The sequence below is a fragment of the Aspergillus bombycis genome (assembly GCF_001792695.1).
Source record: "Aspergillus bombycis strain NRRL26010 chromosome Unknown contig00068, whole genome shotgun sequence".
In the NCBI taxonomy this organism is placed as follows: Eukaryota; Fungi; Ascomycota; class Eurotiomycetes; order Eurotiales; family Aspergillaceae; genus Aspergillus; species Aspergillus bombycis.
In genome coordinates, this window is record NW_019170070.1 from 22,957 (window position 1) to 47,429 (window position 24,473).

The window sequence follows — 24,473 nt, forward strand, 5'->3', positions numbered from 1 at the left end:
AGAGGGTGATATGGGAGGCATCTTGGGAATGAGGTGGCAAAACATGACGACTAACAGTTTCAATGATAAGGGAACAAAACACAATAACGAAGTATAGGTGTTACAACGACAACGCCTAGACAATAGACAAACAAGAAAAAACCTAGGCATATCATGCTTCAAGTGGCAAGGGCTTAGCCGTACAAAGCCTGGGGTGACATTTCACCAGCAGCCATAAAGTTCGTCTCTGGGTTTCCTGTGGCCTTAGCTGCTGAGCATCGGGCCATCGTTGGCGAGCTGTATCTCGATTAGAAATGAAAAATTATATAGATGAAGCAACTGTAGGGGTACATACCTCCGAGAGATTGAGTCGGTAAAATAGAAGTCATCGATAACCTTCTTGAAAGGCGCCAGGGTTGGCTGGGTGCCCTTGTTCTGTTCGACCAATTGAATCTTGCTCAACAAACCCAGAGAAGTTGGCTCAATGACGTCGTATCGGCGCATCACAGGGCTAATCTCTTCCATACGGTCGCGGAGTGCTTCAATGTCATCGTACGGAAGAGGCACATCAAGGAACTCACTGGTGGCACGGATAATCTTCCAGTCATCGCGTGCAGCACCAGGCAACGAGGTGGCCGCACGAGTAACTTGTACACGCCCCTCAGTATTGATATATGTGCCGGACTTCTCTGTAAAGGCAGCACCTGGAAGGACAACATCGGCAAGTTGAGCACCACGATCGCCATGATGTCCCTGGTAAATGACAAAAGCATCGTTCGGGATCTCATTCTGACCGACTTCATCAGCTCCGAGGAGCCAAACCATCTTCGGTTTGGTCTGAGCAACTTCCGGAGATGGCGTGGAGAAGCCAACTTCGTAGGCAGCAGCACGAGATGCAGCGCGCTGGAGAACATTGTACCCCTGCCACTCGGGAGTGTTGAATGTACTCGAATGCTTCTCTACAAAGCTGCCGACTGTCTCAAAAACCGCTTTGGCGTCAGCGTGTTCTGCTGCAGCGCTACCAACAATGATCATGGGGCGTTTGGCGGAGGCAAGCTTTTCACCGAATTTCCCTGCAAGCGCCGTTTTTAGAGCGGAAACATCGGAGCCAAAATGCTCAAAGTCGAAGGTACTCTCAAACTTTTCACCAACAAGCCCGATCTCAAGATCAGAGCGCAGATACTGTTTGCGGATGCGTGCGTTAAGGACCGAAGCTTCGTGGCGAGGGTTTGTGGCGACCAACAGAATGGCATCGGCCTCTTCAATACCGTAGATCTTCGAGTTAAAGAGATAGCTCGAACGAACGTCAATACCGTGAGCAATGGGTGAGCTGCCACCTGGCTGGTCCAAAGCAAGGTTATCAGAACCAAGCTTGTTAGATAGATCTTTCATGGCAACGAGCGATTCAGCGTCTACTAGGTGTCCAGCAACAGCCTTGAACTCATTCTCCTTGAGCTGGAGTTTCTGGCGAGCAGAGGAGATTTCCGTCAGTGCTTGTTCCCATGTCGCGGGAACGAATTTTCCTTCCCTGCGGATAAGAGGCGTTGTAAGCCTCTGGGTTTTCAAGCCGTCGCACGCAAACCGTGATTTATCGTTAATCCATTCCTCATTAATGTCATCGTTGAGTCTCGGAATGATCCGCATGACCTCCATACCTCTGCTATCGATCCGGATATTGGAGCCCAAAGCATCATGGATATCAATAGATTCGGTGTGTTTCAATTCCCATGGACGAGCACGGAAAGCATAAGGCTTTGAAGTGAGCGCGCCGACGGGACAGAGATCAATAACATTGCCGGAGAGCTCGGACTCGAGGTTTTTCTCCAGGTAGGTGCCGATCTGCATATCGTTTCCTCTGCCGGCAGTTCCAAGTTCTGGGGCTCCGGCAACATCATTCATGAATCGAACGCAGCGGGTACAATGAATACACCTATTCATAGACGTCTTGACCAAAGGTCCGATGTTCTTATCTTCCACCGCTCGCTTGCCACCAACCTCATGGAAGCGCCCACGATCGGCACCATAACGCATTGACTGATCTTGAAGATCACATTCGCCGCCCTGGTCACAGATGGGGCAATCAAGGGGGTGATTAGCGAGGAGAAATTCCATAACGCCCTCCCTCGCCTTGTGGACAAGCGGTGAGTTGGTCTTGACGTTCATTCCCGGCTGTACGGGCCAAGCGCACGATGCCACTGGTTTCGGTGCACGTTCAACTTCAACTAGACACATACGACCTAAAGAAAGGTTAGCAAATCTTTAAATTTGGCATTATATGAGATCATACAATTTCCTGCAATCATAAGCTTTCTGTTGGGATGTTAGCAGCGGATATAAACGTGGCTTCCTAGAGAGGGCTGAGCGTACTCGTGGTAGCAGTATCTATTGAGATTATGGTCAGCTTTATTTAATAATCTTCGTTGCACGCCTCCATACCTTGGGATTGTCGCGCCCGCTTTCTCGCAAGCTTGAATAAGAGCTGACCCGGCTGTGGAAAGGTATAAGCAAGGAGAGCTAGAACGTCGTATCGCAAGATTAAATCACCTTCTACTGAGACCTTTTTGCCATCTAAAGCCATGGAAATCAGCTTCAATACAGGCATGGAATTAGAAATCAATGAAGCCATACCAATTGTGAGTTCTACTTCGGCGAGGCGATGGGTTGTCGTCGCAAAGGATCTAAGGTAGTTGACTTTTGGGACCCGGACAGCCCGGGCGGCCGCACGAAACAACTGCGGCCGCATACTGCGAGGAATTAAAGGGGTAGGGAAAGAAAGGGAAAATAATTAGAAGAGGAGATGGGTGGATGAGGTGCCCAATGCAGAGCTTGAAGAGCTGATGTTCTTAAAGAGAGCACTTTTGGCTTGTTCGGATTCTGCCAGTCAAGTCGGGGCGTCACTCGCAAATTGCCCGCCTCGCATTGGCTCGGTTATACGGCAAATCATTTAATCCGAGTCACACCTTTTAGTCACGTTTTCTAAGCACCATGGAGATGATTTCTTTCCCTTTTTTTTTCTTTTTCTTCTTCTTCTCTCTTTCTCATATCAAACTCATTCACGGGCATGATTATTGTAGGTGGTAGGGCTTTCTTCTATCCCTCCCCCCTCTGCTACATGTCCCAAGAACAAATGCACTGAGCTGGAGCTCCTTAAGGTTATTCTCATCTGATTGATGTGACTGCCTGATGAAGGTATAGTTCTTTACTGACAGTGGCAACACTCATTGTTGTATATCTATTGCTATAGATAAACGAGCGGGCACTAGTTATTCTCTAATAAACACTTATTAGTATCCAAGTACTCCATTGGCAACTTCAATGGGCTTACAGCCTCAGAACTTAACAATATATTGAGGACACTGTCTGAAATCAAGTGATCAAGCTAGGGTCATTGGCTGGATAAGATTTCGCAGACTGTCAACTCTCTTTCCATTCGATGGTACTGCGTAATTTATATAGTTGCAAACAAGGCACGCGAAATTACAGCACTGTAAAGGAAGTTTACTAGATGTTGAGACTTTGAACATGTACTTCTATTAAGAGTCTTCCATACCAATACAACGATATTGTTCAACACATCCCCTCCCCACCAAGAAAAAAAAAGAGCGCGAGAAATGGATGGAGAAAAGGTACATTACGGCAAACTGAAGATTGTTAGACCGCAAAATCAGACCACTCCAAGGAGTAGAGTACTAGTAAGGACCATGAAAATCAGGGCCAAGACCATCTAAGAGTCACTTGGCTGCCAAGTCGTCTCTTGCTTTGTGCCAGGTGGTAGCCATGCCCTAGTATTACTGCTTCCCCTGGGGCGGACTAGGCCTGGTCTATTATCGTCTTTCTTCAGGTTGTTTGAAAAGGAATGTGTGTCGTCTAGAAACTGACGTTCAATAGTTTTTCCCGGTGGAAATACATAACCGTTCGAATCCCATGTTTGAGTTGTACTCCGGATGTTTAGAGGAAGTACATTTTCCTTCAGGCGAAAGTGGTCTGCGTTCGCCCTTTGGTCTGCTAGGTCATCATGGCTGTTGCGATCGTAGAGATATAGTCCAATAAACGTAAGAACAATGCCAATTGCCTGCATAGCAGTGGTTGAATTGCCAAACCATACAATCGCAACGACAATGACAAATACTCTCTTAACCAAAGAAGCCACCGAGTAAGAAACCGGGGATATCATGGATAGCAGAACGAATGCTAAGATGTTCTGTGCAAAATGGGAGACTCCGTTAAACACAAACTCAAATATAAGTGCACCATGATCTAGAGAGTTCTCCTTGTCTGACAGGGAGATGGATCCGTCCTGCATTATATCTGAAAGTAATGGGTAACCCTCGCAGAGAATCCAGATTGGAAGTGTTAGTATGAAGGCCAATCCAGAGCAATAGCAAAGTAAATTTAACTTGTCCAGTTTCCGTTGAGCAGACTGTTGTGTCTCCGATTCTCCATGCGCTGCTTCGTTGAAAAGCTTCTTGGAAAATATGTTTTGGGAAACGAAGACTAAAGCCGCAACCAATGCGCACATTATTCCAAAGAAATTGGTAGAAAATCCAGTGGAACAGGCAAGCATAACACCTAAAGTCAAAGGAACAAGAGATAGGTAGGTAGCACTGGCATATCGGATGCGAAAGAACACGCGATATGCTAAGACCGTAAACAAGGGCGATAGTCCCTTGATTGTATGAACTAGAGAGACCGGTATTTGGGAAGTGGCCATGGAACTTAGTATGTGGCCTGCTAGCTGAAATGCTGCAAGTGGCAACGCAGTCATTATAACATCGCGTGAGGGGTAGCGGATACCGTTTTTGAGGGCTGGAACACTATTCCTGAGCCATGGCAGTATCTTCGATAGATATGACAGCAGTAAGCACCATATTGATACAAACGCGAATTGCACAATTGTAAGAGTAATTGGTTTTGGGAGTGCATTCAAGATGGATTTCGACGACGTGTTTGTTAGGGCGGAGGTCATGTACCAAATAAGGCAAAGACTCTAAGTAGACGTGAGCCATTATTCCTAATAAGGCGCAAGAACGATTCACCATACTATCAGTTTATATGACACCGGCGCCCGGAGGGCTTGGGCCAATTCTTGCGCATTGGCACTCACACTGGCATTACGTGTGCGGATGGTACTGATTGCCTCGCTAATGCTTTTTCTCGGCTTATGTTTTGGATACCTGATTGTCGCATTTGTATACTCTGGAGCAAAATGGTTTGCTTTGCGCGATTCCCAGCGATCATTCAGTGTATAGTTGGTCGCAAAACTTGAATGAGGTTCGCTTGAAGCTGCAGCTGTTTCATATTGATCGTCCTTGAATTGCGGGAACTTGTCTATCGGACTGGTAGTCATCGATTGTGAAGTAAAATCAGTCGCTGAAGTCTGTAAATCTGACTGCCGTATAGAAGAGCGCCGTCCAGTACCAGTAACAATGGCTGTAGTCATTCCTAATCACTTGATAACTGGTTTTTCATGTCTTTGTGGTTGGTTCGCCTTGAGACTAAAAAGTAGACCTGAACGGTAAAGTCGAGCGGCCATACATACGTCCAGAAGGTAAGGAAGGCCAATTACTCCGACTCTCTCAAGCAACCTTTTCAAGGAGAATTCTCGCGTGCTGGTGGAAAGGCCGTATGAAGTCGACTTGGAAGGATGTTGGGATATTGGGATCAGTATCCAACTGCAGTCTTGTAACGTTTGCGGTTCTTCTCGCTGGATGACGAATCCTTCTGGCGAATGAGCATCAAGGATGGAGAACATGGTGCGGGACCACGCCTTATCACCGAATTTAATATACAGTGGGATGCCAAAAGTTTGAAACTATCCGCTTGACCGCCTAACATACCGCTATATTTCAACCCTATCAAATTCAGTGCTTGAGCCTACACACCTCTATCTACACATTAAATTATAGCTTCTAGAGAGGATATAGATATAAGTTATTGAGTTAGATAGCTGGTATAGTAATTATTAAGACCCAGGGAGGGAGTTTGCGAGATTTCTGCCACACAGAATAGTAAAATTAGGAAAGCGGTTAAACTGGGCAATAAATGGATGGTTTCAAACTTTTGACATCCCACTGTACGGAGTACGGAGGAAGTACTCGAGGAAGGTTAGTCATACTACCTACTCCATAACTAAGTTAACTATAACTTGTTAAATGTTGACGGAGTACTTTACTACGTGCGGCTCAAAATTTCTGACAGGCTAAATTCGAGTTATTAGACGACGGCCTGATAACTACTACGTAGCATGGGTCTTATTAACATCATGGTCTGACTGGCATGTACATACCAACTGAATGCATGTTACATGAACCTATATAATTTATTAGCCACGTATGGAAAGTTAATGGTATACTAATCTTGTTCGTTGATGTATATATATATACACACCTCTATGCTCTGAATCATTATTACTGTTTAATGCCTAAAAGGTGTTGTTTCGCAGTCAACCTTGATTCAGGTCTACTCCGTATGGCATATGTGGTCTTGATAGTAGAGCCACGTGACATATTTAGCACATGCAAAAATCTTCTGTTCTTGGCAGTTTTTTTTTTAAAATACTTACAGCTCAACCAAATCTCAATTACGGAGTATTTCTAGTTCTGATTGAAGTTTTAAAAATTAAAACCACTACTATTGAAGGTATAAAATACCTGCAGTAAGTTAAATTTATTTCATTTAGCTTTAAATTTCAGAATTATTAACTTTTCTCTAAACTATAGTCTTTGAGCTATTCTTTTACTATGTTTTCAATTTCAGAGTAATATAATAAATATTGGTTGAGTTGTAGATATTTTAAAAATTGGCTATTTTCGAAGTTTTGCTGCAAAAGATCAAAAAATGTGTCAAGAACTGAAGATCATTCTGTATACAATAATAAAATAGCGGCAGTTGATGATTTATGTAGGGAGTAAGCTACCAACAAACAGTGTAGTCATAGATTCCCAGTATATCTATGATTGATTATGATAGAATGCCCCTATAATAATTAGATATATAGATAGTAATAGAGCTCCTAGTTTCTTCTTCCCTCTACTCTCCCTATTTTATTTTATTTTTCCTTTCTCAGGGAGGGAACTAAGCTTTGCGTACTATGCTATCCTGCAGAGCCAAGGGACTCACAGCTAAAGCGAACGTAATATAGTCTGTAATAATAGAGGTAAGAATCATAGAAAATTTGTCTACATTCAATAGATCATAATTATATCTTATTCTGTTTACTAATTATCGAAATCTTCTTAGAGAAAACGAGAGAAAAACTCTCTTTGACTGCTACTGTCTAGAGACAGGTTTGTTGTACCCATATATAGCTTACTTGAAAGGGTATCTAAATATCCCACAAATTGGTTCCCACAGGCTTTGTATTCTTGCTTTTGGCGAAGGTATGTCATGGTTTAATGAGGGGGAGTAACATTGCGGCAAAGAACATGAATGATGACATTGATGAGACAGATTGAGCAGCGAGCGATACAACAACACTAGCTACTACCTAGTCGTATCTCATAGTGTGGAAGACTCGAGCCAGTTTTTAATTCTAGACATATCCCTATCAATCGAGTCGCATGTTACCGTCGCGGGCTTCAGCCTATCTGCACCCCAAGTCTTGTAAAATTATCTGCTTGCAATTCTATTGTCACTCATTTGATAGAAACAATGAACGAACGAACGAAAGACAATTGCTACCTAGCACAGCATGGTTTCATGAAGCTACCATATGATTCTGCTTAACCTTTTATCTAGGATTAATTGGAGGAACCTTTTCCTTGAAAAGGGCATTACTTTCCAAATTTGAAATGATAACCTGATCTCACCAAGCTTGGGCTCCGGACTACTAGCACTGGTAGCAGTGCTACTTTTGCCGCTTCCGGGAGGATCTACTTAAAACAGAATTTTTTTGGTTGTTATGAATGTACTCACTTGCTTAATGTTGTATACATTTGGGGAGCTGCTGGTCCTGAGGGCCACAGAAGGTATAATTTGGAAATATGTCGATGATGTTGACCGGGCTGGCTGCTAGCCTAAACACATCGCACAATGGCTAAACTGATGTAGATCACTATCTGAACAAAGAAGTACGTATTGGTAATTAAATAGACTACTAGTAGTTTATTCAATGTCACACATGGCTTATTACTTTACTGCAGCGGAGCTGGGCTTAGGACAGAGACTCCACTGGAAAAGGCTATCTCAATACAGGATATTTCTGAAAGTGGAACAGATACAACTGAAATTTCCCGGTGCTGATAATCAAATATGCCCATATTCCTAACCTGGAGCAAGTTGTACCATACTCAGTGCCACTGTTGCTGCTATGGTAGATTACTGTATGTGCTAGCTATCCTGCTAGATGCCGATAAATGTCAGTAGGAAGATCTGGAGCATACTGGGCTGGTCATAGGCGGATATAATAGGTAATCATCTATCACGGTAGTCTTTATATTTTGTTTTTGGGTCATTCTACTAGTACTACCTACTGGTAGGTGAGGTGTTCTCCATGGATACTTCCTCCTACTTCCCTAGCGGCTAACGCATTCTTCCATTTAGTCTCCCCATCGTTACTTCCCAATACCATACATCAATGATTTATTCTTTTTTAGTGTCCATGTCCCAATCTTTCCATCTCTGATCTTGTCTCTTCTAGATTATACCATCTATCTCGCGTCTCTTTCTTCACCGAAGATAAAGCCTATCTCTTCACTTACTATCATCTTTTAAGCATTTGCCCCAATTCCAGTTTGTTGTTGCATGTGAAAGCATTTGGATTTCAGACAGTGTCGTCTCTAGCGAACAGCCTGATTGTAGTTAAATTGTTGCTTGTTTATGAAGGCTTCCGTCGACTATCTAGGCAGAAATGTCTCTACTGTCCACCGGGTCTCCCACAATCGGCCGCAGACTCTCCGAGGCCAAGTTACTCTCAAACGATGGACAAACATCATCTGTTGGACGTGAAGTATCCGTAAGTGCTGCAGACAGTAAGGGTGCAGCGATTCAATAATAATCAAGCTTCACTCTAGAACAACAAGCATATGAGCGCTTCTGATAGCCACCCTGAACCTCTGGTATCCTCCAAGCTTGGAAATTTTCAACCCTCGGTTGGTGAATTCAATGATATCCTATCGAACAAGGTCAGGTTTCTTCCAAAAAAAATTTCAAAAAGTTCCATGAAGGTCAAAATGTCTCACAATCCCAGAAACAGAAGTTGGAGCATCCAAAATCCATTTCTCCAGCTGATAACTCCGAGATGGGAAAACTACTTTCCAGGCTCTCACCCAAACCTCAACCATCAGGTATCAAGCTCTCAACAAACCAAGGAATCCTTACAAGGCTATCCGAGCAGCAAACTTTGCTTGATCGACAGAGACGTGCTCTTTATAGCAGCTATGAGAGTTTAGAAGGGCATGGTGGAGCCAACAAACCATCTAGTATTCTGCCGCTTACTTCAACCTCGCGGCCAGTTCAGTCTCTTGCCCAAGATATAGCCCTGCCGGACGCCACCAACACCGACTCATCCGAAGTTCTTCGCTTAAAGCAGGAACTACTTGCTGCTAACTCAAGAATTGCACTTCAAGAACAAGAGCTTGCACAATCTCGCGTAATCAAACACACACTGGACCAAGCCCTTGGCCCTCCTTCCGAAGTTGACTTCAATGGTCGGGAGGTCACGGAGCAGACGATCAGTGATTTACAAAACGCCTTCAACGCTTCGAATCCAACTTTTAGCCAGCTTCAGGATGGATGGAGTGGTCCAGACGACTCTCAATCAGACATTTCTGACGCGCTTTCTACGGGAGCATACAACCGGTCGCGAGGATTCTGGATTCCCCCAATTCAGCAGAGGTTCAATATGAATATGACTAACCAAGTTACTGATAAAGCTTACGGTGAGCCAATGTCAATGTCTAATAATTTCTTTAGTCAAGATTTGAGTAGGCCTTGGGGCAACCCGCTTCCCAATATTGGTGTCTCAGGAAACACTTCGTCTCTGCCTCATCGTGTGTTCTCTGGTCCGTTAACTGGAGCTTGCAGTTTCGATGCACGCCTTGCCAGCGAGCAAAGTAGGTATGCTTCAGGCTCAGGCTCAGGCGCCGGTCCACGCCGGTCTATCACACAAGCCAACCGCGGTGGGTCATGTTTTCCAACGCAGAATTCTCCTTGGGGAACATTCGCTGCCAGCTCCCCGAGCATCCAGGCGCCTAGATCACCTGTGAACCGGCAAAGCAGCACATATCAACAGATCGGATTGTATCCTCTACCGCCTTATCATCAACAACCAGTTGGGACTCCCCTCTCTCCGACAGCCTCTGAGTTTACTGCTTCCGGCGCGACTGCACCGCCATGGACATCTTCAGCCGTGAGGAGTACCTAATCTTGTATTCCTAGCACATGCTCACGCTTGTAGGTCGGTGTGAGCTCTACTCAGACGTACATTTCGCCTCTCGAGCCACTTAATTACCGCAGGCTCCTCGACAAAACTGTCTCTTGTGATTGGAGGTATATTGTTGATAAAATTGTTTGCAACAATGATCAACAGGCTTCTATTTTCTTACAGCAGAAACTCAAAGTTGGAACAGCTGAGCAAAAATATGAAATTATAGAGGCCATAGTGCATCAGGCATATCCACTCATGATTAATCGTTTCGGCAACTTTCTTGTCCAGCGTTGTTTTGAGCATGGCACATCTGAACAGATAGTTGCCATTGCAAATGCAATAAAAGGTAACACATTGAGCCTTAGCATGGATCCGTTTGGCTGTCATGTAATCCAAAAGGCATTCGATTGTGTCCCTGAAAAACACAAAGCTGTTATGGTCCATGAACTTTTACGCAGAATTCCAGAAACAGTGATCCACCGGTATGCCTGTCACGTCTGGCAGAAACTTTTCGAGTTACGATGGAGTGGTGAACCCCCGCAGATTATGGCCAAGGTCAACGAAGCATTGTGCGGAATGTGGCATGAAGTCGCTTTGGGGGAGACAGGAAGCTTGGTGGTGCAAAACATATTTGAGAATTGTGTGGAGGATGAAAAAGTAAGAATTTGTCCCTCTGCTATTCTAAACGAGCAGACCTCATAAACCAAGGAGACAGCCGATACACAACCAGCATAAAAAAACTATGAAGAAGGAAGGAAGGGGTTTGGGGTATACCCGGACAGAGAATGCTGACGAACCCTTAGCGTCCTGCTATAGAAGAAGTGCTAACCAAGATCGACCTACTTGCTCACGGCCAGTTTGGAAACTGGTGCATTCAACACATTTGCGAGCACGGCGCACCTCATGACAAGAATCGTGCAATTGAGCATATCCTCCTATGGTCAGTTGACTATAGCATGGATCAATTTGCTTCTAAGATAGTAGAAAAATGTTTGAAAATCGGTGGCTCTGAGTTCCTAGACCGCTATCTTACTCGAGTGTGTACTGGCCGTGCTGATCGACCGAGAATGCCATTGATTGACAGTAAGTCGCAACTCCAAAATTGCGGAGGGATTGGTCTTAAACTATAGATAGTTGCTGGGGATCAGTATGGGAACTACCTCATCCAGTGGATCCTTATGAACACCGCGCCTCATCAGCGTGAGCTAGTTGCTAGCCATATCAGGTATGTTTTGTTGTTTAGTGTATTTCAATAGCTCTAATTCTCCCTTGAAGGAAGCATATGGTCTCTTTACGTGGGTCTAAATTTGGTTCTCGCGTGGCTATGCTCTGCTGCAACCCGTCTCATATTACACGCCCTGGACCAGGAGCTGGCATGCAGATCGGTCGTTTCACAAACTTCAATGACGATAGATACCAAGTGTCAGGTCAGAATGGAGGCCGATTTAATCGTGGAAGCCAATGGAACCCTAACTACCCACCATTCCGCTAAGATCGGCAGCAGAGGCCTTTGCAAACAATGGGTTCAATTTTCCCGTTACTTGAACCTCGGGGGCAACATCAGCTGGATCCGTGGTGCTTAATGCGTGGGTATACGACTGATACAATATAGTATTCGACTTAGTATTCTACGGCGCTCTGGTCCAGGGTTTCGCGGCGCTTTGATCATTTTGGGCAGCGAGTATCTACGACCGACTGATAATGAGCGGTCCTCTCAACGTTCTGCACTCCATGCTCTATGTATCTAAAGCTAAGGCCCTTTTCTTTCTTTCAGCTTGACAAAACAAAAAAGCATTTTCATGAAATAGCTACATTTTATCAGAAAAACAAAGCTACAGGAGTGGGTTGTTATGCGAGAGATTTGGTTTATGGAAGCAAGCAACATTACGTGTGGAGACTCACCTTTTGTGTGCCATGTCTGGTCACTCATTAATTCCTAGTGCTATGCTATTATTTTACACCCAGAATAGTCTATAATCAGTGTCCGAGGCCTTGTGACATAAGTTTCATAAAAGATACCTACTTCTGTGGTGGGGACTAATGATCGCCGAAGTCGCCTACTTCTCGCAAGAATCCTAAGGGTCCTAGGATCAATAGTAGCAGTTCTCATGCCCTAGGCTTCCATCCGCCCCCCGCCGATTCTAGGTCAAAGGAGTTTCGCCAACTTCGTCCTTTTCCCAAGGCTTCCGCCTCCTAGGCTTAGTGCTTGGTGTGTCATGGCCTGTTAATATAGTGCTTGGTATCTGCTGAATACCAGGGACTGGTTGGCCAGTCGTGATGAGCTCCACGATGTGGGCGAAGGAGGAAGGGTATGTAGGTTCCTGAACAGGTATGGATGTCTGTTTGACATGATCCGCTGAAATACGTGTGTCCGCTAATGGAGTACTATGCTGCTGAGGCGTGGCTCCAGTGTTCTCATTTCCAGACAAGATTTCAGCATGCAACCACGCCTTATAGGCTGCAAAGTTCACAGATTGTGTGAGCTTCTCTTTTCTATTGACAGATCAATGGATAGTGGGTTAGCTTCACCATTGACACTTGCAAGCGCTAGCAATACATAATGCACTAAAATGTACTGATGCTTCCTTTATTGTTCTTGTTGTTTTTTTTGCATACCTTGAAAAATAGAAGCATTTGGCTTGTAAGACAAGGTCGTCGATGCGGCCGATCTCTGTTTCAGTTGCAGGGGTATCCGGGTGACCGAGGATAATCGCAAGGCCTTTTGCAAACTCGCGATCCGCGTGGAACGGATAGGATCTAAGTTTTTCGTATATTTCGATTTCGACCTGCTGAGTTCCTGATATAGAGTTACCGTCGTCAGCTGCACTGTGTGTTGTCTCCACGGGCAGCTTAGCAGAGAGGTTATTGTTGACGACAGGGGGAGCATCCATGACGGATCAAAGTAGGATTTCACGCCGAAGAGGAAGAAGATGAGCCAAAAAACTTTTTTGTTCTTTCTCCAGTCTCCTTTCTCTTTCAGTGTATGATTACTGATTGTTGAAGGGAACTGCGGTACATAGGTGTTAACAAAATGACGATAAGATTTGGGATTAGCCGAGGCTTAGAGGTATGACACCAACTTGTAACTCCTACCGGTCAGTGACCGAGTATACTTTCCCTAAGGAAACCTCATTTAGAACAGTGAGCACCAATCCCCAAGTAAGCAAATTCATGGATTTATAGTTTCGCTATACAATGATGTCGTATTCTTAGATAGAACTTTATCTAGATCAAGATCCATTGAATTATTATATGTAATGGGCCTAACATACACCAAGACATGTGCGAATCAAGACATCGTAGGAGAGAAGCCCCCCCCGCCCCCCCCAAACAAAAACAAAAAAAGCAAAACGCCGGGCTATGCAGTGGGTCATCCATAAGTATTTAATGAAATCTTCGAACATGCGATTCGCCTTACACTACGCCGAGGTATCCATTATCTCCAGGCCCGGGCCCGTGTGGCTTCCCAGGTCAGCCTTCCTGGGGTTTATAGTTTTGCTTTGACAGCCAGGGCAATTGTGCACAACTTCATGGGCAAAGAGGTCACAATCGATGCAGAAATGATTCTCGCATACGGTACACTCGTAGCGACTGCTTACGCTCATCCCTTTCACCTGGTTTTCCGTCATTTGCCATTCATCCTTAGTAGGCACTGGAGGAAAAGCTATACCGCAGGCGAAGCATACCGAACTGCGAGAAGCTCGTTGCCAGGGGACCTCTACCCAGTTTATCAGGGGAAACAAATGATGGTATGACCGAGCGAGATGAGTGGACAGAATTAGAGTGAGGCCGCAAGAAGGACACTCTGCAGGAAGACCACAAACTTTGCTGCTACAACGTGAGCACAAATAACCTCCACAGGAAGGCCTTGAATGACACGCGCAAAGAGAGGGTGAGGCTTCAACAGTGCGAGATGGGAAGCCCATCATTAAGAGCGAGCTCGCAGACTGTTTTTGGGAATATGTGGCTGGAGGTGTCGTTACGTCCATTAATAACTCACGGAAATGTTGCTCGTTGAGTGCCACCCCATATCTAGTGTCATCGCCGCCGTTCGTTTTTGCGCAAAGCTCACGGCAGACGGCTACTTGAGCTGCGAGACCTACGATTCCCACACGCACTTTATCATTGACGAGGGTGGCTATTGTTTGATGAATATCTCCAGGGTCAGATGAAAGAAGAGAGCCAAATATGATGAATATCTCTCGAGTACCATGCTGGGTGTATGACTGTAAAGAAACATGTTAGTTTGCGCCAGACGAAGTTCAACACAAATAATGCCTGAGAGGCAATACTCACAATAGAGCGCCACGAGCCATTTCCAGGCCGTTCTGTAAACTTGGAAGACCTTTCGGATCTTGATCTCTCAGGGTTTGTATGGCACTAATATGTTCCGTGGGGTTCCCACTCATATCACTTATTCGGACGGCGAGACCGTCCCTTAATCCAAGGACACCAAGTTGTGAGATCGGATTCTGCTCGAAGAACTCCCGCACAAGCTCTTGTGCGTACCGTAGCGTAAGAAGATATCTTGTCGGGCGAAGGTCCTTCTCTGTCATGGATTGTGATAGGTCGACTATCAAGATAAGATGACGGATAATACCACGTTGTAAAGGCGTTGTATCTTTCAGAAGCCTGCGTTGAAAGTGCATTAATATAATTTGCTGGACCTGCAGTTTCCGGTCGCCTTCATTGCTCAAGCTTACCTTTTTCTTTTCCCAGCTTCCAGGAGCCCTTCAACTGTCGAGCTAATCGTACCATCTGCACTCTCGACCAATGTCTCCCAGGTTCTCGAGACCTCCCATTCAGCTCCTCCGCGCTGTTTCCTCTTCACACGGGATGCAGACCCTTCACCCCGGGACCCTCGAAAAATATTATTATCATCTTCATCCTCAGAGACTTCCCCGATATACTCTTCATCGGAATCAGCCATGAATTTAGTGTGTTGAGCGCGGAGGGTTAAATTTTCGGGTAAATTGGTGTTACTGTGTATGAGTCGTTTCGGAACAGTCTGTAGTTGGGACTCATTTAGTTAGGTAATTTAGGTAATAAATAAATTCTTATTAAGTCGGAACAGGGTCCAAGCTCCCGGCGGAGCTCCGGGCTTGGTTAATTTTTAGCTTATTGGATACCCTAGGGAACTGAGGGAAGAGGACTACTACACGATCCTTCTCTTTCTTCTTCTTCTTCTTCTTCTCCTCTCTCTACCTTTCCAAAATTCTCCCCTCAAAGCCGCTCTGAGTCTTTGATCCTGAGATTTATAATAATATTACTCATTCTGCGTGATTGGTAGACTTTGCTAGTAACTGGTCTAGTCTTCTGCATATATATGTGCCTATTGGCCAAAAGTAGCCGTAAACAGAGATTAATTTGCCCCCCCCCGAAGAAGTTCTAGGTGGTGTCAAACCAGATGTGGGGGAAAAGATGTATGGTTGCGTCGACCAAAGCCACTACTCAGACAATCTGTCATCCACCCCGTCGCCCCATCCGGCCAAATGTCACTCCGCCCCTCCCCCTCCATCAGTTCCTCCTCGCGTTTCCCGCTCTCTTTCTCGTCTGCCTTCCTGCTTGCAAACTTGTCCGATCAAGCTTGATATTCCTTCAGCGTTTGTAAGGTGCTGTTCCTCTGAAACCCCGCGCAATGGCTGCAAAGGATAGAGAGGTTCTTCCCGATGTGTATGTCCATTTTGACTCTTGTGTGCTTTAACTGAGAATGTCGTTATCTGTATGGGTTTTCAAGAACGATGTTTGACAATAGTAATAGGGCCAAACCGGTTCACTATGATATCTCCTTGTTTGACATGCAGTTGGGTGACTCTTGGGGCTACAAAGGCATCGTCAAGATAGACTCGAAAATCACTCGCTCCACCAAGGAGATTATGTTGAATTCCAAGGAGATCGAGGTCCAGAAAGCTGAGATTTTTGGAAAAGATGGTCCGTCAGGGTGCATCCTATTGCAAGGCTATTCCTGACTTCAGGCCAAACTACTGACATAGCACACGGCTGCTGTAGGGACGAAAATAACCCAAGCGTCTGAGATAATCTATGACCAGAAGTCAGAGAGAGTGACTTTCAAATTCCCCCAAGAAATCACACCATCGGGTATTGTCCTATCCCTGGCTTTCATGGGTACAATGAACAATTCTATGGCTGGTTTTTATCGTTCTAAGTACAAGCCTGTTGCAAAACCTAGTCCTGACACCCCAAGGGATGGTGATTTCCATTTTATGCTGAGCACTCAATTCGAATCCTGTGATGCACGCAGAGCTTTTCCATGTTTTGACGAACCGAATCTGAAAGCTACATTTGATTTTGAGATCGAAGTACCGAACGGCCAAACAGCTCTAAGCAACATGCCTGTCAAATCTGAGAGAGAAGGCAGTAGCCCTGGTCTGAAAGTAGTTTCTTTCGAGAGAACCCCCGTGATGAGTACTTACGTGAGTCTGTACCTATCTATCCTAATAACGCATGTGACTAACCATTAGGATACTATTACAGCTTCTAGCTTGGGCTGTTGGTGACTTTGAGTTCGTCGAGGCAATGACCCATCGCAGATACAACGGAAAAAGCATACCTGTGCGTGTCTACACGACAAAGGGTCTCAAGGAGCAAGCCCGATTCGCTTTAGAATGTGCACATCGTACTGTTGACTATTTCTCGGAAGTATTCGAGATTGAGTACCCCCTGCCCAAAGCAGACCTCCTGGCTGTTCATGAATTCGTGAGTCTTAGCAACCGCACTTACTTGGATGCATGTATAGAAATTTACTTTGTTTTTCCAGGCCATGGGAGCTATGGAGAATTGGGGCCTTGTAACATACAGAACGACTGCCGTTCTCTTTGATGAGGGCAAGTCAGATACTCGCTACAAGAACCGCATTGCATATGTTGTTGCCCACGGTGAGCCATATTCAGAAGCGCCTGTTATCCTCGAGTTTGTCTAACAAAGGGTATCAGAATTGGCCCATCAATGGTTCGGCAATCTTGTAACTATGGATTGGTGGAACGAACTGTGGCTGAACGAAGGTTTCGCGACCTGGGTTGGATGGCTGGCTGTCGACCACTTTTATCCCGGTATGTTTTTCTCCTTTGACACCAACGGCGGCTCATTCTAACGCATGTGGGTAGAATGGAACATATGGTCTCAGTTTGTCGTACGCAATGCCCGAGGTAAATATAACGTATCTTAGTAGGGATTGACCATTCCACAGGCTGAAGGAGTACAACAAGCATTCCAACTCGACTCATTACGCGCATCCCACCCAATAGAAGTGCCTGTAAAGAATGCTCTTGAGGTCGACCAGATTTTCGATCACATTAGCTATCTGAAGGGAAGCTCCGTGATCAGGATGCTGAGCGATCATCTTGGTCGGGATACTTTCCTCCGGGGAGTAGCTAGCTACCTCAAGACCCACGCTTACGGTGAGTACTTAATGTGGGAGCAGATGGGTGCTTGCTAATTAGATACGACTTCTAGGCAATGCCACTACCAATGATCTTTGGTCTGCGCTCAGTAAAGCATCTGGTCAAGACGTTAACAGCTTTATGGTAAGCCTCGAAACAGGCCAAGGCCATGATGTTATATCCTCTTATTCTTCTCTAACAAGTCGCAAAGGATCCATGGATTCGTAAGATCGGTTTCCCAGTTATAACAGTGCAGAAGAGCCTAGCCAGATTAGCATTCGCCAGAACCGATTCCTCTCTACAGGTGATGCAAATCCCGAAGAAGATGAAACAACTTGGTGGATTCCGCTTGGAATCAAATCGGGCTTAAACCTGGAGGAGGTAAATTCCCGTGCTCTTGTTGCTAAGATTGATACTGTCCAAGGCGTCGGCAAGGATTCGTTTTACAAGATCAACAAGGATCTTTCTGGATTCTACCGCACGAATTACCCGACTGACCGGTTGGCAAAGCTTGGTAAATCTCTAGAACTACTGAGCACTGAAGACAAGATTGGGTTGATTGGTGATGCCGCTGCTCTTGCTGTGTCTGGTGAAGGCACCACTGCTTCTCTGTTAGCCCTTCTTGAAGGCTTCAGTGAGGAACAGAATTATTTGTCAGTACCCAGTGCCTTCCCAGTATGTTTGCCCATATACATAGCACTGGTTCTAATTAATTTTGTAGGGTGTGGTCACAAATCGCTTCCTCGCTTACAAACCTTCGCTCAGTATTTTCTCAGAATGAGTCTGTAGCTGCCGCACTGAAGGCATTTGCTCTTAAGTTGGTATCACCTGCTGTCCACCGTCTTGGTTGGGAGTTCAAACCAGGCGAGGAATATCTTACTGTTCAGCTACGAAAACTTCTTATCGGAATGGCCGGCCTTGCAGGCGATAAGACGTAAGCCTTGCCCCATCTCCCCAACTCTTCTTCCTTAGTTTTACTAACACCATAACACAGTGTTATTGCAGAAGCGAAAAGACGTTTCGGGCTTTGGACTACGGGCCAAGATAAGAATGCAATCCACACTAATCTGCGTTCAGTCATCTTCGGCATCAACGTCTCGGAGGGCGGTTTCAATGAATATGACTCTGTCAAAGAAGAGTATCTCAAGACGGACTCTGTCGATGGAAAAGAAATCTGTCTAGCAGCCCTTGGACGCACCAAAGATGCTGGGCTGGTCCAGGATTACCTAGACTTTGTATTCTCGGACAAAGTGGCAATCCAAGACGTACACAATGGCGCAGTCTCCTTGGCTGCGAACTCGAAGGTGCGGCGTCTACTTTGGGAGTATATGAAGGACAACTGGGGTGCGGTTGAGGCTCGCCTGTCGGCAAATAACGTCGTCTTTGAGCGCTTTGTACGAATGGGCCTTTCTAAGTTCGCAGACCAAAGCATTAGGGAGGATATTACTTCGTTCTTCCAGCACAGGGATACAAGTGCCTATGATCGCGCGCTAGTTATTGTTGCGGATAGCATTCGGACGAATGCACGCTATAAGGATAGAGATGAGAAATCAGTTCTGGATTGGCTCCAGGCTCATGGCTATGCCTGATTGTCGAGGAATAAAGCGGTCTGTTGCCAACTTGCCGTGTGAAGATGAACCAGGATATCATCATTATATTATACTGGGCCTATTCTACTGATCCTAACTAGTATACCTGAAACTATATGTCTTTTGTTTTCTTTCCCTTTTTCTTCACCGCCTATTGGATTGGCCGTTCATGAGACTTGGGACCTAAGCATCTAGAAATTTACAAGAAGAATCAGTTGTATCAGTGCGCTAGTACATAAAGGGAATGTGGAATCATCAGGCACCTGGCAGTATCAGCCGAAGATGCCCAGGATGAGTAGGTTCACACATGTAGTTAGTACTGTATCTGTATGAACTTGCAGGAGGGAACAATAATGAACAAAAGTGAAAAATCAGTGGTAGTGGCACAGTCCTCCATAATATTCAAAGCGATATCACGTACAATAGCGGGGGTTGTGAAAGCAGAAGAAGCCAATGCCAAAATATCATAGTATGGATGGTAGTAAGAATCCAGACAAATCACACAGTATTTCAGGGAAACTTTATCATTTGATTGGAGTAACTAGACCGAATCGGGTCTTGTGTCTGGGGCCCGGCGAAACGTGAAACGGTCACAAACCAAGGGAACCTGCACGCTGGGCTCGTCTGCTCTCCTGCACTACTCAGCAACTCGCAACCGCCATTTCAAAAGACGACGGCCGACTTCATCGAACTTAACACTTCCAGGCAACACTTCTTTTCCTCTCTCTCTGCTGCTACCGCTGTTTGATCTTTCGCCTGATAGACGACTTCTGTTTTTTTCCTCTTTTCTTTCGTCTCCCCTCTTTGAAGTGCCTTTCATTTGTCAACAGGTCCCCCTACACCGTCCATCATGAACCCTGAGTGGTAAGTCTTCTATTAGCCTACATATTGATGCATCTTCTTGAGGCCTTGGGTATTGCACTCTGTCTGCATTATAATGGTCTCTCTCCCTGCGTCTCTCCCCCTTTATTTTCTCAACCTCGCTGATTTGTTGGGCAATAACCAGAGTACCTACCATCCTCTTTGGTGGAAACCAACGGACGACCTACTTCTCATTCCCTGTTATCCTAACCATCTACTTAGATACGACTATCTTTTTAAGCTCCTTCTTATCGGAGATTCCGGTGTCGGAAAATCTTGCTTGCTACTTCGGTTTGCAGACGACACCTACACAGAGAGCTATATATCCACTATTGGTGTTGATTTCGTGCGTATACCGTTGTTCGGGCAAGCACATCCCTTGTACTGGTACTGACCTCTAGATAACAGAAAATCCGGACAATCGAACTTGATGGCAAGACAGTGAAACTTCAGATTGTAGGGAGAAATGCCACTACAGATGAATGTTCTTACGTAGCTAACAGGATCTCCAGTGGGACACTGCGGGCCAGGAGCGGTTCCGCACCATTACGTCGTCTTACTATCGAGGCGCTCATGGTATCTGTGTCGTGTATGATGTTACTGACATGGATTCCTTCAACAATGTGAAGCAGTGGCTCCAGGAGATCGATCGCTATGCCACCGAGGGTGTCAACAAGCTGCTTGTGGGTAACAAGAGTGATATGGAGGATAAAAAGGTCGTGGAGTACACGGTGGCAAAGGTGTGCATCTATCTTTACCTCTTCCCCTATCCCTTTGGAACGGACAACCTTGCCCTTTTCGGCAGTCGGAACGGAGGCTAATTCGTTTATGTTGTTTGAAATCAAAGGAGTTCGCCGATAGCCTTGGAATACCATTCCTGGAGACCTCGGCTAAGAATGCCTCGAACGTCGAGCAAGCCTTCTTGACAATGGCAAGGCAGATTAAGGAGCGTATGGGTACCGCCACTGTCAACAACAAGCCGACTGTGCAGGTTGGCCAGGGCCAGGGTGTTCAGTCTGGGTCTGCAGGTGGTTGCTGCTAATCGAACCAATGAGTCGTGTTTCACAGTGCTACGTTAGCCACCTCGGTATGAAGCAGGGAGGTGTGTTTGACAACTGCGCCTTGGCACTGAACATTTCTATCTGAAACGTGAAACGGCGTAGACGGCATTGCGGAAATTTTGCTATTTTCAAGCTCGAGATGATTATTGGGAATCATTTCAAATCCTTCACAATGCTTTAGACGGCCTGCGATTGTCTTTATATGTGCTCATATTGCTGGTACCCTTATTGCCCCTTCCCCCCCCTTCTTTGCTACACGCTGCTCCTTTTGTGATTTCCTTTACAGCATTTCACTATTAGTTTCTTCCATATCTTATTAGTAGGTTGGATTCCTTGCGATTTTGTCAGGAACAAATTAATGGAAAAGACCCTGAATGTTCGGAGAACATGCTTGTTGGGTGGTAGCACACAGTAGCTAGCATATACCCCAGCAATTCTCTGGAAATAATTTAATTTTAGTCTTTGTCTAGTAAGCCCCATCTGATGAAAACATAGCCAGCTAATACGATGATTAAGAAGTATCATCTATATACAAGAGTCGTTCTGACATTCTCTATCGACCTCAAATATACCGGTCGATACGTTGCCAGTACTACAATCATAAACTGAAATAGTTATAGATTTTTGGGGGGAGGGGACCATGTTGCTTCGACCCTCTCATGGTTCAGGCTACTCCGTGAAGGAGAACGATGATTATTATTGATATTCCTGTCAGCAGGCGCGAAAACCACGGGGTTAAATGATCATATGATAGTTCATTGGGAAGATCATGTCACATGCATGTAAAGGAAGATCGCACACTCGGCGAACATTGGCAGCTAGTGTACTCTGTATGTACAGAGACGAATTAACAGATTCATTTGTAGAATTAATTGCGAAGACTGGACCTCGGTCTTAACTCTCACATAAATTCATGGTGCAAGTGTTTAAGAGACTCAGGTGCGGTGCTTGACAGTCTTATAAATGTGGATGCACAGCAAATGCACAGGAAGTCTGGGCGCCCCGATGTACTATCTTTTATATTTAGTTAGAGTAGGTAAGTGAATCGTTTCAGCAGTTGTAGGGAACTGATGTTCGATAATCTAATATATACTTATGCTACTTCCGGCCGATGAGGGGGGAAATGGAAGGGCATCTGAGACAAATAAGCCGAGGCACAGGTTTCGGCAAACGTCATGCAAACCATTATCTCCATTCAAGAAGCCGATTCATTCTCGCGACTCAACGGCTAATTTCCCCTAATTCTGCCTACATATTCAGTCCTTATCTCATTTTCAGTTGATATATCGCTTCTTCAGTATCTTAATTCTGCTAGTAAACCGAGCTGGCAGTCACATTCGCTCCTTCTATATTTCACACTAGGGTTGTTGGTATTTGACCAGACCCCCTACTAAATTGGATCAACGCGTATACTCCCAAATACCACCTTCCAACTAGCACGCGCAAATTCCTCCTGTACCATGTCTCAAGCAAAGATCGAAGAACACAAGAGGGCTGTTACAGCGACTGCAGCCCAGCAAAGTGACAATATAGCGCATGCATTAGCTGGCGCTGGTGGTGGAATCCTCTCCATGATCTTGACGTACATACTCCAGTTCTGCTTTTGTTAGAGAGTTAAATAGCGGCTAACACCCATTGATCTATAGCTACCCCTTAATCACACTTTCAACAAGGGCGCAAGTTGAATCTAAACGTGCTCATTCAACGACGACTGATGCCATCCGCCGTATCGTTCAACGGGAAGGGGTTAGTGGACTGTATTCAGGTCTTGAGTCAGCGCTTTTTGGCATCAGCGTAACCAACTTTGTCTATTATTACTGGTATGAATGGACCCGCTCGGCCTTCGAGAAGGCTGCTGCAAAGGCTGCTCGAGCCTCAACAAAGCTTACAACCGCGGAATCCATGATTGCTGGGGCCATTGCCGGAAGTGCAACAGTACTGCTCACTAACCCTATCTGGGTTGTGAATACCCGGATGACAGCACGAAAATCCGAGTCAGACGAACCGGCATTGCCGGGTGCTGCCAAAAAAACAAAGGCCTCGACGATCAGCACTCTCCTGGACCTGCTCCGGCAGGAGGGTCCCAAGGCCCTTTTTGCCGGCGTCCTGCCGGCTCTCGTCTTGGTGATTAACCCCATCTTACAATATACCATCTTTGAGCAGTTAAAGAACGTAGTGGAACGCCGTAGGCGCATGACGCCGAAAGATGCGTTCTACCTTGGTGCTCTAGGCAAGATCTTGGCCACGTCCATCACATACCCCTATATAACGGTCAAAAGTCGGATGCATGTTGCTAGCAAGGACGGCCCGAAGGAAACTTTGAACGGCAGCTTGAAGAGAATCATCAAGGAGGAGGGATATGTGGGACTGTATAAAGGCAAGTTGCGACCTTAATTGGCAAGATTCCATAGTGCTCAAGCTAATATTCCCACAGGCATTGGCCCGAAGGTGACACAGAGTGCGATTACTGCAGCATTCCTGTTCGCATTCAAGGATGTTTTGTATGATACAATGGTAGCTATCCGAAGGAGGAACCGGGTGTCCAAGTAGAGGATATGTTAGCTAGCAGCGGGCAAGCTACCCAGGGAGAAAGGTTTTTTGGAACCGGAGAAGAATATTTCAAGGCTCTTAAGTGTTTCCTTTTTCACTTTTAGGGCATGGTATGCTATTATATTGGGTACTTGGAGGCTGTGGACCACCAGTCCTGGTTTATCGAAATGCAAGAGATACAGCCAGGGCTCTGTATTCCACAAGGCCAAAAGTTCAGATAATTCGGGATCAACGATCCCGAATGCCCTGGGGTCACCTATATAGTATACCGCCGTTACACGAAGGGAATTGTCATTTGGACCTCATGTTAAATCTAGGTAGAAAAGGTAGGCAAGTTAGATAATTAGAAAAACACGCTAGTGAATCCCCTTTAAGTATATCTATTCTATATCCATGATATAATATGATAAAAGAACACAGCTTAGTATTTATTAAAAATACTATTTAAAACAGACAATTTTCTTGATAATTATGTCTCTTCTGGCCAATCTGAGCCTGAGAATAGGAATAATAGTAATAATACTACGTTCTAGTACTAGGTAAATATTTTGTTTAGTAGATACGTAGCTTTTAACTAGCTGTAGACTGTATATACTAATCTTGTTAAATTAGCTATTCAATGCGATCTAGACCTAGGACTACCAATTAAATAGCTTTATCTACTAAG

General features: G+C 45.3%; 8 protein-coding genes across 8 annotated transcripts; 4 read left to right on the forward strand and 4 right to left on the reverse strand.

The window, feature by feature from the left end:
* Positions 1 to 173: 173 nt before the first annotated feature.
* Positions 174 to 2,722, reverse strand: ABOM_007138 (putative NADH-ubiquinone oxidoreductase, subunit G; the record flags this gene model as incomplete). The annotated part of the gene is made up of 7 exons (XM_022534267.1): positions 174 to 276; positions 335 to 2,216; positions 2,267 to 2,289; positions 2,347 to 2,361; positions 2,416 to 2,467; positions 2,524 to 2,547; positions 2,608 to 2,722. 7 exons carry the CDS (start codon positions 2,720 to 2,722, stop codon positions 174 to 176), a joined length of 2,214 nt encoding a protein of 737 aa, XP_022387308.1.
* A 981-nt stretch (positions 2,723 to 3,703) lies between these two features.
* On the reverse strand, positions 3,704 to 5,419 carry ABOM_007139 (putative ER to Golgi transport protein (Sly41); the record flags this gene model as incomplete). Its single annotated transcript, XM_022534268.1, has 2 exons — positions 3,704 to 4,966; positions 5,021 to 5,419. The coding sequence occupies 2 exons, from the start codon at positions 5,417 to 5,419 to the stop codon at positions 3,704 to 3,706; spliced, it is 1,662 nt and encodes a 553-aa protein (XP_022387309.1).
* A 3,408-nt stretch (positions 5,420 to 8,827) lies between these two features.
* ABOM_007140 (pumilio-family RNA binding repeat protein) lies at positions 8,828 to 11,837 on the forward strand (the record flags this gene model as incomplete). Its single annotated transcript, XM_022534269.1, has 7 exons — positions 8,828 to 8,932; positions 8,991 to 9,101; positions 9,167 to 10,327; positions 10,376 to 11,002; positions 11,149 to 11,428; positions 11,480 to 11,570; positions 11,621 to 11,837. The coding sequence occupies 7 exons, from the start codon at positions 8,828 to 8,830 to the stop codon at positions 11,835 to 11,837; spliced, it is 2,592 nt and encodes an 863-aa protein (XP_022387278.1).
* Positions 11,838 to 12,486: 649 nt separating this feature from the next.
* ABOM_007141 (DUF5572 domain-containing protein) lies at positions 12,487 to 13,236 on the reverse strand (the record flags this gene model as incomplete). Its single annotated transcript, XM_022534270.1, has 2 exons — positions 12,487 to 12,838; positions 12,962 to 13,236. 2 exons carry the CDS (start codon positions 13,234 to 13,236, stop codon positions 12,487 to 12,489), a joined length of 627 nt encoding a protein of 208 aa, XP_022387277.1.
* A 1,247-nt stretch (positions 13,237 to 14,483) lies between these two features.
* On the reverse strand, positions 14,484 to 15,275 carry ABOM_007142 (TFIIH/NER complex subunit SSL1; the record flags this gene model as incomplete). The annotated part of the gene is made up of 3 exons (XM_022534271.1): positions 14,484 to 14,571; positions 14,642 to 14,977; positions 15,049 to 15,275. The coding sequence occupies 3 exons, from the start codon at positions 15,273 to 15,275 to the stop codon at positions 14,484 to 14,486; spliced, it is 651 nt and encodes a 216-aa protein (XP_022387276.1).
* A 708-nt stretch (positions 15,276 to 15,983) lies between these two features.
* Positions 15,984 to 19,334, forward strand: ABOM_007143 (M1 family metallopeptidase; the record flags this gene model as incomplete). Its single annotated transcript, XM_022534272.1, has 13 exons — positions 15,984 to 16,018; positions 16,107 to 16,276; positions 16,355 to 16,779; positions 16,841 to 17,062; positions 17,124 to 17,241; positions 17,299 to 17,415; positions 17,470 to 17,495; positions 17,553 to 17,763; positions 17,819 to 17,889; positions 17,957 to 17,969; positions 18,050 to 18,398; positions 18,467 to 18,679; positions 18,740 to 19,334. The coding sequence occupies 13 exons, from the start codon at positions 15,984 to 15,986 to the stop codon at positions 19,332 to 19,334; spliced, it is 2,565 nt and encodes an 854-aa protein (XP_022387275.1).
* Positions 19,335 to 20,271: 937 nt separating this feature from the next.
* ABOM_007144 (Rab family GTPase YPT1) lies at positions 20,272 to 21,237 on the forward strand (the record flags this gene model as incomplete). The annotated part of the gene is made up of 4 exons (XM_022534273.1): positions 20,272 to 20,541; positions 20,604 to 20,651; positions 20,708 to 20,935; positions 21,043 to 21,237. 4 exons carry the CDS (start codon positions 20,272 to 20,274, stop codon positions 21,235 to 21,237), a joined length of 741 nt encoding a protein of 246 aa, XP_022387274.1.
* Positions 21,238 to 22,716: 1,479 nt separating this feature from the next.
* Positions 22,717 to 23,650, forward strand: pmp47 (putative peroxisomal membrane protein Pmp47; the record flags this gene model as incomplete). Its single annotated transcript, XM_022534274.1, has 2 exons — positions 22,717 to 22,838; positions 22,903 to 23,650. The coding sequence occupies 2 exons, from the start codon at positions 22,717 to 22,719 to the stop codon at positions 23,648 to 23,650; spliced, it is 870 nt and encodes a 289-aa protein (XP_022387273.1).
* Positions 23,651 to 24,473: the final 823 nt, after the last annotated feature.